The following is a 12,600-nucleotide window of genomic DNA, read 5'->3' as shown; positions in this document are numbered from 1 at the left end:
GGCGGCAAGAGGCGGCTGACTCTTGTGGCGGTCGGTCAGGGCCCAGAGAGCGGGCAGGGAGAGAGAAGAGTGATGCCCTAGGATAGGGGAGGCGACGCCCACTAGGTGCCGACCTAGGGGTTACTCCCCCCTACGAATCGTAGGCCAAATAGCTCTACCAGCTTACAGCTTTCTCTCCCTGTCAATTGGGCGCGCGCAATCCGTGCCATGCTGCAAACACTGTGTAGGACCCTGGCCGTCTGTCAGTAGGGGTTAAGCTAGCTAGTTCATTGCTGCCACCAGTTTGTCAAGAACTTTATACAGTTGTTTGTTATTATTATTATTATTAAGTTGCCTAAGTTGGCATATTTACATAGCCTAATTTAAGAGGTTTATTTTTGTAATAAACATGACAGTGACCGGTCTTTAGCCCAAAACCTGTGTGTTTATTGGTTTTATCATTCTAGGGTACATAAGACGTAATAGGAAGTTTATCTCTTATGTAGGTACCATATATACAGCTATATATATATATATATATATATATATATATATATATATATAATATAAGGAGACCAGACTCTCATACACAGATATTTATTTTATATTATGTGACAGTAATTACTGTATGATCCCCTCTCTGTACTGCGTTGAAGCATATGTAGGTACCATATATACAGCTATATATATAATATAAGGAGACCAGACTTTCATACACAGATATTTATTTTATATTATGTGGCAGTAATTACTGTGTTATCTCCTCTCTGTACTGTGCTGCAGCATATGTAGGTACCATATAGAGAGCTATATATATCAATTTAAGGAGACCAGACTCTCATACACAGGTATTTATTTTATATTATGTGACAGTAATTACTATGTGATCCCCTCTCTGTACTACACTGCTGCATATGTAGGTACCATATATATAAACAGCTATATGTAATATAAGGAGACCAGACTTTCATACACAGATATTTATTTATATTATGTGACAATAATTACTGTGTGATCCTCTCTCTGTACTGTGCTGCAGCATATGTAGGTACCATATATATAAACAGCTATATGTAATATAAGGAGACCAGACTTTCATACACAGATATTTATTTATATTATGTGACAATAATTACTGTGTGATCCCCTCTCTGTACTGTGCTGCAGCATATGTAGGTACCAGATATACAGCTATATATATAATATAAGGAGGCTAGACTCTCATACACAGATATTTATTTTATATTATGTGACAGTAATTACTGTGTGATCCCCTCTCTGTACTGCGCTGCAGCATATGTAGGTACCATATATATAAACAGCTATATGTAATATAAGGAGACCAGACTTTCATACACAGATATTTATTTATATTATGTGACAATAATTACTGTGTGATCCCCTCTCTGTACTGTGCTACAGCATATGCAGGTACCATATATACAGCTATATATATAATATAAGGAGGCTAGACTCTCATACACAGGTTTTTTTTTTATATTATGTGACAGTAATTACTGTGTGATCCCCTCTCTGTACTGTGCTGCAGAATATGTAGGTACCATATATACAGCTATATATATAATATAAGGAGACCAGACTCTCATACACAGATATTTATTTTATATTATGTGACAGTAATTACTGTGTGATCCCCTCTCTGTACTGCGCTGTAGCATATGTAGGCACCATATATACAGCGATATATATAATATAAAGAGACCAGACTTTTATACACAGATATCTTATTTTATTTCATCCCCAGTTCATATAAAATGTGCACAATACACAAACATCACTGGATCACAGGCAGCAGCATTATTATTATGGTCAGTGTATCTAGAGCAGGATTCTCACACAGTCACCATCACACCATACCCAGAATGCAGCATGAAGAGGCTCAGTGAAGGTGACAGTGACGGTGTGTAAGTGTCTGATCGGGTCACACAGCTCATAAAAGGTCAAATGCCCAGCCTCATAGTCCAGCAGTATTCCTACTGTGTCACATGATAGAGGGGGGTGCAATGAGGTGTATATTGTGTTATGTTGCACTAAAAGATCTTTATTATAACCCCACAAACCCCAAGACTTGTTGTTATTTCCTATCTCAGACTGATATCCTCCCCTCTCCATACTGGGATAACAGACCCCTACACGCCAGCCCCCTGATTCACTGATCTGCACTTCCCAGTAATGTCGTCCTGAGGAAAAGCTCCTGGTGCTTAATACCTGAGGATAAACTGTAAATCTCCCTTGTGTATCTGGTCGCTGCTGGTTTATACCCGAGCAGGATGCAGTTTTCAGGTCACCTGATATAATAACATTATTATGAGCTGTATTTATATCCAGTAATATGTCTGATGTCGCCTGCATATAGATATCTCTCTTTACATCAGTAAAAATATCAGCTAAACCTCTGTATAAGGTCACTGAGATCAGATCCTTATCCAAATCCCCCCCAGCAAGGACCTGTTTACAATCTCTCTGTGTGACCTCATTATCTCCCTTCCCAGCACCACAAAAGTCATCTCTGTGTGATTCCTGTTCTTGTAGGACTGTTAATGGGTCAGTCATGTTGCACAACTCCTCAATGTGACAAATCTTCCTGGTCAGCTCGTCCTTCTCATTTTCCAGCTGCTGGATCAGATCAGAGATTGTGAGTAAAACCTGCTCCTGCTGCTGGGTGATGTCACTCAGGACTCGCTTCTCTAGGTCTTCCAGCTGTTTCCTGATGTCCCTAATCAGGGCAGTGAGTCGCTCTGTTACACCAGCTGCTTTCTCTTGCACCCCTCTCCTGTGCTCCTGCAGACTCTGGACTCTTTTCTCAGTCTTCTCTCTCTCTGTGGTCAGTTTCTGCAGAACATCTCTCAGTTTCTTTTTCTTCTTCTCAGAAGCCTCATTCAGCAGCTCCACCTGGTGTCCCCTGTGCTCTCCGGCCAGGGAGCAGGACGCACAGATACAGGCAGCATCCTCAGTGCAGTAATATTCCAGGAGCTTTTTGTGGGTGGAGCATTTTCTGTTACCCCAAGAAGTGGTGGGTTCAGTTAAGACGTGTTCCTCAGACTTGCTGTGCACCCTCAGGTGGTAATCACAAAAAGATGCCTCACACAGCAGACATGATTTAGTAGCAGGGTGAGTACAGTAAGTGCATAAGATCCCAGTGTCTTTTACAGGCTCAGTAGGTTGGAAAGTATCTGCTATATTACGCAGCCTCAGGTTCCTTTTGAGTTCAGGTCTCCTCCTAAACCTGTGTTTACATTCAGGACATGAATACTCCCCCTCATCCTGGTTGTCCCATGTTCTGTTAATACATCTCAGGCAGTAGGTATGGCCACAAATGAGGGTTACAGGATCTGTATAAATGCTGAAGCAGATGGGGCAAGTTACCTCCTCTCTCAGGTCAGCAGACTCCATGCTTGTATGTAGAATAGTGATGTCCAGTTCATGAACGAATCGTTCATTTGAACTGGTTCTTTTCAGTGAACTGTATGAATCAGTTCACTAGACTGAACTGATTCGTTTGCAAACAGTTCACTTCCTGAGTCTGCAGCAGCACTGGTAATACGATCCTAGAGTGAGTTCTGCTTCTGCTAACTCCTCCTTTAATGAATCACACAGCAGAATCTCACTCTAGGATCATATTACCAGTGTTGTTGAATCAGTGTACTGTTAGCTAACTCGTTTGCGATGAATCAGTCTGTTAACAGTTCACTGATTCAAAGAGTAATATCATATGCCATTTCTGTATTGTGTTACACTTTCACAATAAATAGCATTTTATTTGTTAGCTACCCATATTTCCCCACAATTGCTTTTTTAATGAAGTGTGTGGAAAACCACAATGTACGTTAAACTTTTTTTTTTAACATAATGCTGTCTTGTTACTTCATTAGGGCTACTACATATTCTAAAATAAAGAACCACAGTAGATTGCTTTCTTTTTTTTATTCATAAGGAAAGGAAGCAAATTGTATACAATTTGTAAAATGTTCTCAAATAAACTACAAGCTGGATTCACACAAGGAGGAGTCCATGATTGATTTGATGCAGGAGCAACTAGCAGCAGAGAGCAGACACAGTGACTCAGGACTCGCAGAGAGCAGACACAGTGACTCAGGACTCATTCTAAATGATTCAGAATCGCTGCGTCTGTACTGAATCTGTGATTCTTCTGCTCTGCCTCTCAAGCGCATCACGTGATCAGTAGGTGAACTGATGAATCGGTTCATGAACCGGTTCAGTTAATCGAACCGTCCGAAATGAACCGATTCATCAGGATGAACCGAACTTCACATCACTAATGTAGAAAGCAGAAATTAAACTGAGAGTCTCATCTTATATAGCACAGGATGTGGTTATGGCTTCACTAGTGTATTAGATTACTTATTGTTAACCCTGTATGATCTTTTTATGATCTGTTTATAATATATGATAATGATCACCGGATTATGTAAAAATAAAATTTGCCTTTTATTACAGAATTTTAAAAGCTAACAGTGCAGCATAGTAATAGCAATAGCATAGACGTTTCAGTGTCAGCTGACACCTTTATTAAATGCGCTTGTAAATACAAACAATAGGTCTGAAACGTCTACGCTATTGCTATGCTCCACTGTTAGCTTTTAAAATGTTGTAATACATGGCACATTTTATTTTTACATAATCCGGTAAGTGCTCATTATTGGATTACTTGTATGTAATTCTATGTAGCACCCTGGTTGCTCTGACTGTTATAGTGAGTGCACAGACAAAGGGATTGAACCCCCATTTGAAAATTCCTATCTAAACACATTAACTACCCGAACTTAATAACTACATTTTACCCAAACATAAGACACTGACACAGAGATGGAGTAAAGACCGGTCATGGTCACTTTTATTAATAAACTTTAAACAACTTGAAACTTAAGACTTTTCTCAAAGTATTCAACACAGGTGGCGGCAGCTGAACACTCTAACAAAAACCCCAAACAGCAAGAGGACAAGGCCCTATACGCTACAAGGGATCTCTGCCAGGCCCCCGCCTAAAAGGAGTAGCAAACGCCCTAGAGGAGCATGGTTAGCAGGCCAGTGGGGTAGGGAACCCCTTGGCCAGTGCCCAGGGACATCACCCCACCCAATATCTCTACCATCACCTCCTAAGAGCTCTTCCCTCAAATTAGGCCTTGATCTCCCGCCACAAGAGATAAAATCTTATTAATTAAGGAAAAGCTCTAGCCACCACAACTCTCAAACCTGGGCAATCAAAGCATTTTTTATGATAGAAATAAAATAACCCAGGCCCTCATCAGACAAATGCACAATGTCCAGCCTATACAAATGTCTCTTGTCCGCCAAGTTATTGTGCCGGACAACAAAACCCCCAGTGGCTATGACTGCCTTACCAAAACCCCCTGACCTTCTACCAGACCCTAAAAGCTGCCCTAGGCAAGAAATTCCTCCACAGCAATCTAGCTGTGGAGGAATCTAACCCCTTGAAACGCCATTGACATCCACCGGATATCCAACTTCATCATAGTAATAAGCTCCAAAGCTGGTGCAGAACCTAGGTCATTGCCCCTAATTCAAGATGATTATGTGAGGTTTCCCCCACATATGCTGAGCCTCCTGAAGCAGATGAGGTAGCTCCTTCCACAGCAGGCCCTTGAGACCCAGCCAACTTCTAAGAGGCCAGAGTAGGAGAAAATCCCAGCTGCTGTCCATCTGGAAAGGCTAATGCTCTGAAGGAACCCAATGAATAAAAGAATGCCCCATTATCCATACTCTAGAGGGCTGACTGGATACACATAAAACTAGTGTAAATAACTTATAGCACTACCCCCGACAACCAACAACAAACCATGCAGAAAAAGGGAGAAGAAAACCTGGATAAGAGCAGGTAAAGAGACATACAAACCATTAACTCAGAACCGCGGGGTGCACATATACCTTATAACGCTGGGACCTCCAGCGCCCTAACCTCTTAAAGGATTAACCGGCTAGCCAAATGAAAGAACAAACTAAAGGTCTCTAAGTAGGCACAAAAGACTGAGCAGCCTATCGGCAGACATCTGTTGACATACAATGAACCCTCAAATTAAATGCCATCAACCTAAATGTGGATGAATGTGAAGCATGAGAAAAGCAAATTCAATATCAAACTTCGCCATCAAACACCCCAGTCCCTCCATCTTCACCAAGTCGAGCACTTGATCAAACGACTGATAGTGAACAGAACTAATTGGTGGATTAATGAGATCACTCACCAACTGTCCCTTAGGGTAGGGCAGATTTTGAATGAGGCAAAATTTACCCGATTCCTTTTTTGGTAGCACCCCCAGAGAAGAACCACCAAGTCAGGTATCAGTCAGGAAATGGACCCACAATGCACCCTAGCGCAACCTCTTTACCCAACTTTTCCCTGACAACCCCCTGGAAAGTTACTAGCAGATCTCAAGTTTCTATGCTTCCTGGTCCCCACCACTGTGGGTGAAATGCCGAATGTTGGGACACAGCCGGGAGAGGCAGGTTGCTCTGGCCCTAACCATGCCCAAAGATGAATATCCATAGTCCCAAAGGTCAAAAGTGGGTTCACAGCTATCTTGCAGTGAAAGTCCATATCATAACACCACCAGAGGCCCTCGCCATACCAGGCTTGCACATAGTCTATCGTGTACTTTTATTTAATAACTGCCAGTGCCTAATCAGGGCGGTGCCCTATGTAGCAGGATGCCAGGACACAAAAATAATGCTGCCACTCTTCATAGGTGTCAGGCCACTTCATGGACTTGGGCCCCGTACCATCCTCGCTACGTTCTCTATCTCTGTGGGCCTCTACTGAGAGCTCAAATACGTATATACCTTCTCTGATTTATTATCAACTTTGGTTTTCAGGTGAGCATGCAGTGAGTGTACAAAGCAAGGTTAGGTATCAAATATAAAAATTGTATATAGAAAAGTGGATGGACCAAAATAAGGAACATCCAAAAGACCAGGGGTATAGCACACCGGCAGCATGGTGGCCGGGCCCTCCACTTCCTGTATCCCACAAACCAGTGCAGATGATGTCACTTCCAGCGATGTCGCCGCACAGGGAGCGACTCATCAGCGTGGCAGGAAGGCCACAAGGAGCAAGAGGACCTCGTCTTCAACTCCTGGTAAGATGGAAGTTCCCATGGACTTCCATTCTGGATAGCACGATAGCACGTGGGGTGCCGGGGGGCATGGAAAGAATGGAGATAGGCACCAGAAGCAGACCCAGCACCGGAGGAGCACCAGGGATACCAAAGCTGTGATAACACTCATGAGGGAAAGCAGCGCCGACATGGCCTCTTCAGTAAGGCCCACTGGCATGGGAGTTACACTATGAGCAGCATCCACTGCTTTAGGAGGACCCTATGTACCTGAGGAGGGGATCGTAAACCAAGACACAGAGGGGGAGGAAGAAAGGGAAGGGGTCCCTGGAGGAGTTAGAATAGGAGAGGGAGGAGGAGAAGGGCTGGGTCCAGAGGAGGCAGAGCCTAAACCCGGCTCTAATGAGGGTAAACCATGACCAGTAGCCTGGGGCGAGACAACTAAATCAAAGAGGAAGAAGGTGATACAGGGGGAAAAGGGGGAACAGTCTCCTCCATCTCTCAAGTACTTATTTGTTTTTCAGCAGGTGTCCCATGACGGGGAGGAGAAGAGGAGGATTCCCTGAACTGCTTCAGCATGGCAGTAGACCTCCTGGAGCGCTCCATGACTAGACGCCAAGCGTAGAAATCACCATCTTTGCTACTATACAGAATAGGCTCAATAAATTGCAATATTGCCTCTATTCAAGTTTTTTCAAGTTTTTTCGTGTCACTTATGTTTTGCCATCACGTGTTCATTATCTTTAGTCATTGAGGTTTTCACCGTTCACTTTTCCCACATTATAAAACTATATCTATCTTGTAATAAGAATTTTTATCTGTTATCACCCTAACACATTATCTTTGACAGGAACCACATTCAATAAGAACAATACTCTTTCTTTATCACGAGTATTACTTAGTGTTTCATCGATCTTCATTGCTACTTAGCAACAACACATATAGGCACCCCACTCTATTGACTTATCAATTACCCTTATAGTGCATTATTTATATAAAGGGCAACCTATCACTATTGGTCCAATTCACTAGGCACATATTCCCAATTTCCCTTTGTATCAGATGTCATTTCAAATGATGTGATAACAGTGTGGTATTAAGAAGCCTTAGTATTTTATTAATTCTAAACTTAGGATGAATGACAGACAAATAACCTATACACATTCTCATATAACTTTCTTTATATCAGGGTTTAAATACGAATAGTCACGAGCTGTAATACAATTCATTGGTGATTCACAGTGACATATCCGTAGAATCCTAGGAGATCCTATTTATTTATGCATCTATTTTCCTCATAGCATAACGTAACAATATTCATCATCGGTATTCAGTATAACTGATCAGACACACCTCACCTTCAAACGTCACTCGCAAATTGTGACACACCTTAATTCAGATCGGTTTCCGATTGGCTGAGACAACCCAATGGGTGGAGTTGATTTTTCATAAATACCCGCCGGCGCGCGTCACCTTTGAGAAAGCGGAAACTTAATTGGCGAAACATGTCAGGGCAGGGTATTGTCTAAATACCCAGTTGTTTTAAATTGCATAGTAACTCGCTAAAGCACTCCAAATATAAATAATATGAGAGAGCGTTACTATTATGGGGATTATTTAAAATATACAATCTAATGTTTCACTTGTAAACTTTGCAGTGTACTCTATGCAATATTTGTGTGGGACACGGTACTGCAGCAGATTCGAATAAGGGGTATACTTATGCCAAAATAAGGCTCTATAGTATTACATTAACCCTAGCACGTTGCACAATATCAATAAGCATATCTTTGCCAAAATAAGGCTTTTTTTCTTTGCAAGCTGCAATGCATATTATAATTACCTAATATTTCCACCATTATTCAGCACACAGATACCTAAGTGCTACTATCTATCGCGTAATACATACTAGACTGATACAGTTATCAGAGCACTGCATAAGAAATAAACCGCAATGCTCTAAATAACCGGTTTATTTAATAAATAATCAAGTGACCGGTAAACCAGTATTTACTTTTCCCAAGTGGGACTGAATAATGGTCCAGTAATTCTTATACTATGTGGTAATAGTTGCAGTGTCTTGATACCAAACAATAGAAAAGTCATTTTGCTGACAAAAACTATATACAGTATTAACAACACGAATATGTGTGTATGTAATGATCCAACTTTAATAAAATATTAATATATGTATCTATACTAACACATGGCTTTTTCGAGCTTTGAATAAATATAGCACTAGTTGTAAAATCAAGCATAATAATATACATGCTTATCTTGAATCATCACAGATTCTATCAGATATTAGAGCAACCAAGTGCTAAAAAAATATAGATACTTTCTATTTTTACTGGAACTTACGAGTTACATCCCAGTTAGTGATGCACACACAAGCTTGATATAAGTGGTGCAGTATTTGAGTAAAAACCCAGGACAAAAATTATAAGTAAGAATCTACATTCAGTCAGTCATGTATATATTAGCTTGATACAAGTTGCGTAGGACCTCAGTGAAAACAATCATAAGCAGAATCTATAACTGCTTTCCACAAAAACAGCATACACTGCAAATAAGTACCTTGATAATACTACACTCGATTAAGCTGAACAAATAGCCCTATTATTAGATATAGCTATACAACTGTACACAAAATTTATACTAGGAGTATAAACATAGGAGGCGCATCTAAAAATATAACAAAGTCAGAATTGACGTAATGAAATATAAGATCTAAAGTGAACCTGTGTAAAAAACTTCTGTTAGATCGGTGAAAAAACCATAGCGATCAATATCTACGTGAATGGAGACCAAAAATTGTATAATATAATATTTCTAGGCATAAAAAACAACAGATATGTTATTAATCAAATTAATGCAAAAATGAATACAAAGAGCATAAATGTCCCTTCAGATAGAGAGAACAAACAGATTGAAAAATAAATCTGAAAAGGAAAAAACAACACTGTTCATAAAAATCTTTTGTGATTCCTTGTGTTCAGTGAATCTGCAAACAGTTCTGTGTTTGGGGCTGCTTCTCTTGAAACTGGCGGTGAAACAGATATCTATAAAACAAAAAAGGAAAGAGAGCGCCTCATAGTGCAAATATCTCTAAACCAAAAAGTGATAGAGTGTAGAGGTGTCCGGTGAAATGGTACTCACAAGTGAAGTGGCACTTTTAATCACAAAAGTGCAGACAGGCAGGCTGACATTTAACAGCAGTCAGTACACTGGCAAATACAGTGGTAAAGTGCAGTGCTGAATCTCGCTTGTCCGGGGACCATCAGAGGAGACCCTGGTGATGATTGGAGCCGTGCTCCACAGCGTGTATCTAAATCCTCGTAGACCAGGTGCCGATTGTGGACCCAGAAGTGGCAAATGGTTTCGCGGTAAAACTCTGGTTAGTCCCACTGTAAGGAACTGCAAAAAGTATCCTGGTGTGGATAGATCCGTGTTGCAAGGCTAAATGGATGCTAGAGAACAAAGCCCCAGTAGCGTCTCAGAGTTAGTAGGTGAGAAAAAGAATTCGGAACAGTCCAATAATAAAGTTAAAAACAATTTATTCGAGCTCATAACGCATTTCTCGGCCGCTAGCTCCTGGCCGTTTCATCAGATAAATTACCTACAGAGTGTAAAAACAGGTTTAAAAAGGTGTACTTGTAACATGATTGGATCGAATCTGAACCAATGAGAACATTTGTAACATTGTTGCAAAACTGTAGCGAAAAAGTGATAAACATATGTTAAAAATTACCTTGTTTTCTCGTCATTCTCTTCAACAAACGATGCCATTAAAACAAGGTCATTTTTAACATGTTTATCACTTTTTCGGTTCATTTACCTTTTTATAAAAAAAAATCATACTTGCAAGCCTTTATCTGTATAAGACAGATATTAGTAACAGCCGCAGGTCTTTTTTTATTTTTTATTTTTATCTTTATTTTTATTGATCGTACATTTTCCAATATTATAATCTTGTTACCAATCCTTTCGAAAAGTTAGATATTTTTTGATGTCAGAATTTATTTCCCTTTGTTTATATCCCTATGTTATTAGTATGAACATTTGAATCTTTTCATATCAAGAATTTGGTTAATACGCTATAGTTTTTTTTTTTACAAACTTGCTTCCTTATTTTTAACCCTTCAAGGTTCACGACAAGGAAGTTGGTTTCTTATTCAAGCTGTTTCTTATTTGTGAAATTCTGTTTCTTATTCATGGAAGTTGGTTTCTTATTCACATTTTTTGTCTGACTGCTTTAAATTGACTTTAAAATAAAAATATAGATTTTATTTAAATAATAATATTATTCATATAATGTAGTTACACAGAGGAGGAATCCCTTTATACAACAATTGGATATACAAACTGGAAAAAAGGGCATACGTTGGCACCAATACAAATATTACTATTTTGAATACGTAACTAATATTTTCAAAGGGTTAATGACCATTGGACCACTGATTTCACTATGAATATATACAGGATATATGCCCCTGCAATTGTTTTTAGCCTGGCTCAATGGTGTTTTGGGCACAGAAATTGATGCCAACACTGGCATTGGTGCTGTAATTACCATTTTACCATATTAACCCTTTGAAAATATCAGTTACTTATTAAAAAATGAGAAGTACAGCGCCTATGCCAGGGTTGGCATCAATTTCTGTGCCCAAAACACCATTGGGCCAGGCTAAAAACAATTGCATGTCATGGAGGGGGATCTAACCTGTATATATTCATAGTGAAATCAGTGGCCCAATGGTTATTAACCCTGTGAAAATATCTGTTACTTATTAAAAAATGAGAATTAGAGCACCTATGCCAGGGTTGGCATCAATTTCTGTGCCCAAAACATCATTGGGCCAGGCTAAAAACAATTGCATGTCATGGAGGGGGAACTACCCTGTATATATTCATAGGGAAATCAGTGGCCCAATGGTTATTAACCCTTTAAAAACATATATGTTACTTATTCAAAAATGGTAATTACAGCACCAATGCCAGTGTTGGCATCAATTTCTGTGCCCAAAACACCATTGGGCCAGGCTAAAAACAATTGCAGGGGTATATATCCTGTATATATTCATAGTGAGATCAGTGGTCCAATGGTCATTAACCCTTTGAAAATATTAGTTACGTATTCAAAATAGTAATATTTGTATTGGTGCCAACGTATGCCCTTTTTTCCAGTTTGTATATCCAATTGTTGTATAAAGGGATTCCTCCTCTGTGTAACTACATTATATGACTAATATTATTGTTTAAATAAAATCTATATTTTTATTTTAAAGTCAATTTAAAGAAGTCTGACAAAAAATGTGAATAAGAAACCAACTTCCATGAATAAGAAACAGAATTTCACAAATAAAAAACAGCTTGAATAAGAAACTAACTTCCTTGTCGTGAACCTTGAAGGGTTAAAAATAAGGAAGCAAGTTTGTCAGTGAAAAGCAACACACTCTGTACTGAATAAGAAGAGACTTTCAGTTTCATTTCCTGCTCAGGACACAAA

At 39.6% G+C, this 12,600-nt stretch overlaps 1 protein-coding gene across 1 annotated transcript; it reads right to left on the bottom strand.

Moving 5' to 3' along the window:
* Positions 1-1,818: 1,818 nt before the first annotated feature.
* On the bottom strand, positions 1,819-3,411 carry LOC128636453 (E3 ubiquitin/ISG15 ligase TRIM25-like). The gene has a single exon (XM_053689467.1). The coding sequence runs from the start codon at positions 3,391-3,393 to the stop codon at positions 1,819-1,821; it is 1,575 nt and encodes a 524-aa protein (XP_053545442.1). The 5' UTR covers positions 3,394-3,411.
* Between the last annotated feature and the right edge of the window lie 9,189 nt (positions 3,412-12,600).

The sequence above is a fragment of the Bombina bombina genome, chromosome 7 (assembly GCF_027579735.1).
Source record: "Bombina bombina isolate aBomBom1 chromosome 7, aBomBom1.pri, whole genome shotgun sequence".
Lineage (NCBI taxonomy): Eukaryota > Metazoa > Chordata > Amphibia > Anura > Bombinatoridae > Bombina > Bombina bombina.
Note: the sequence above shows the minus strand (reverse complement) of the source record. Positions and strands in the feature narration are given on the sequence as shown.

Coding starts and splice junctions, on each gene's coding strand:
- LOC128636453 (XM_053689467.1), bottom strand. CDS start 3,393: ATGGAGTCTGCTGACCTGAGAGAGGAGGTAACTTGCCCCATCTGCTTC.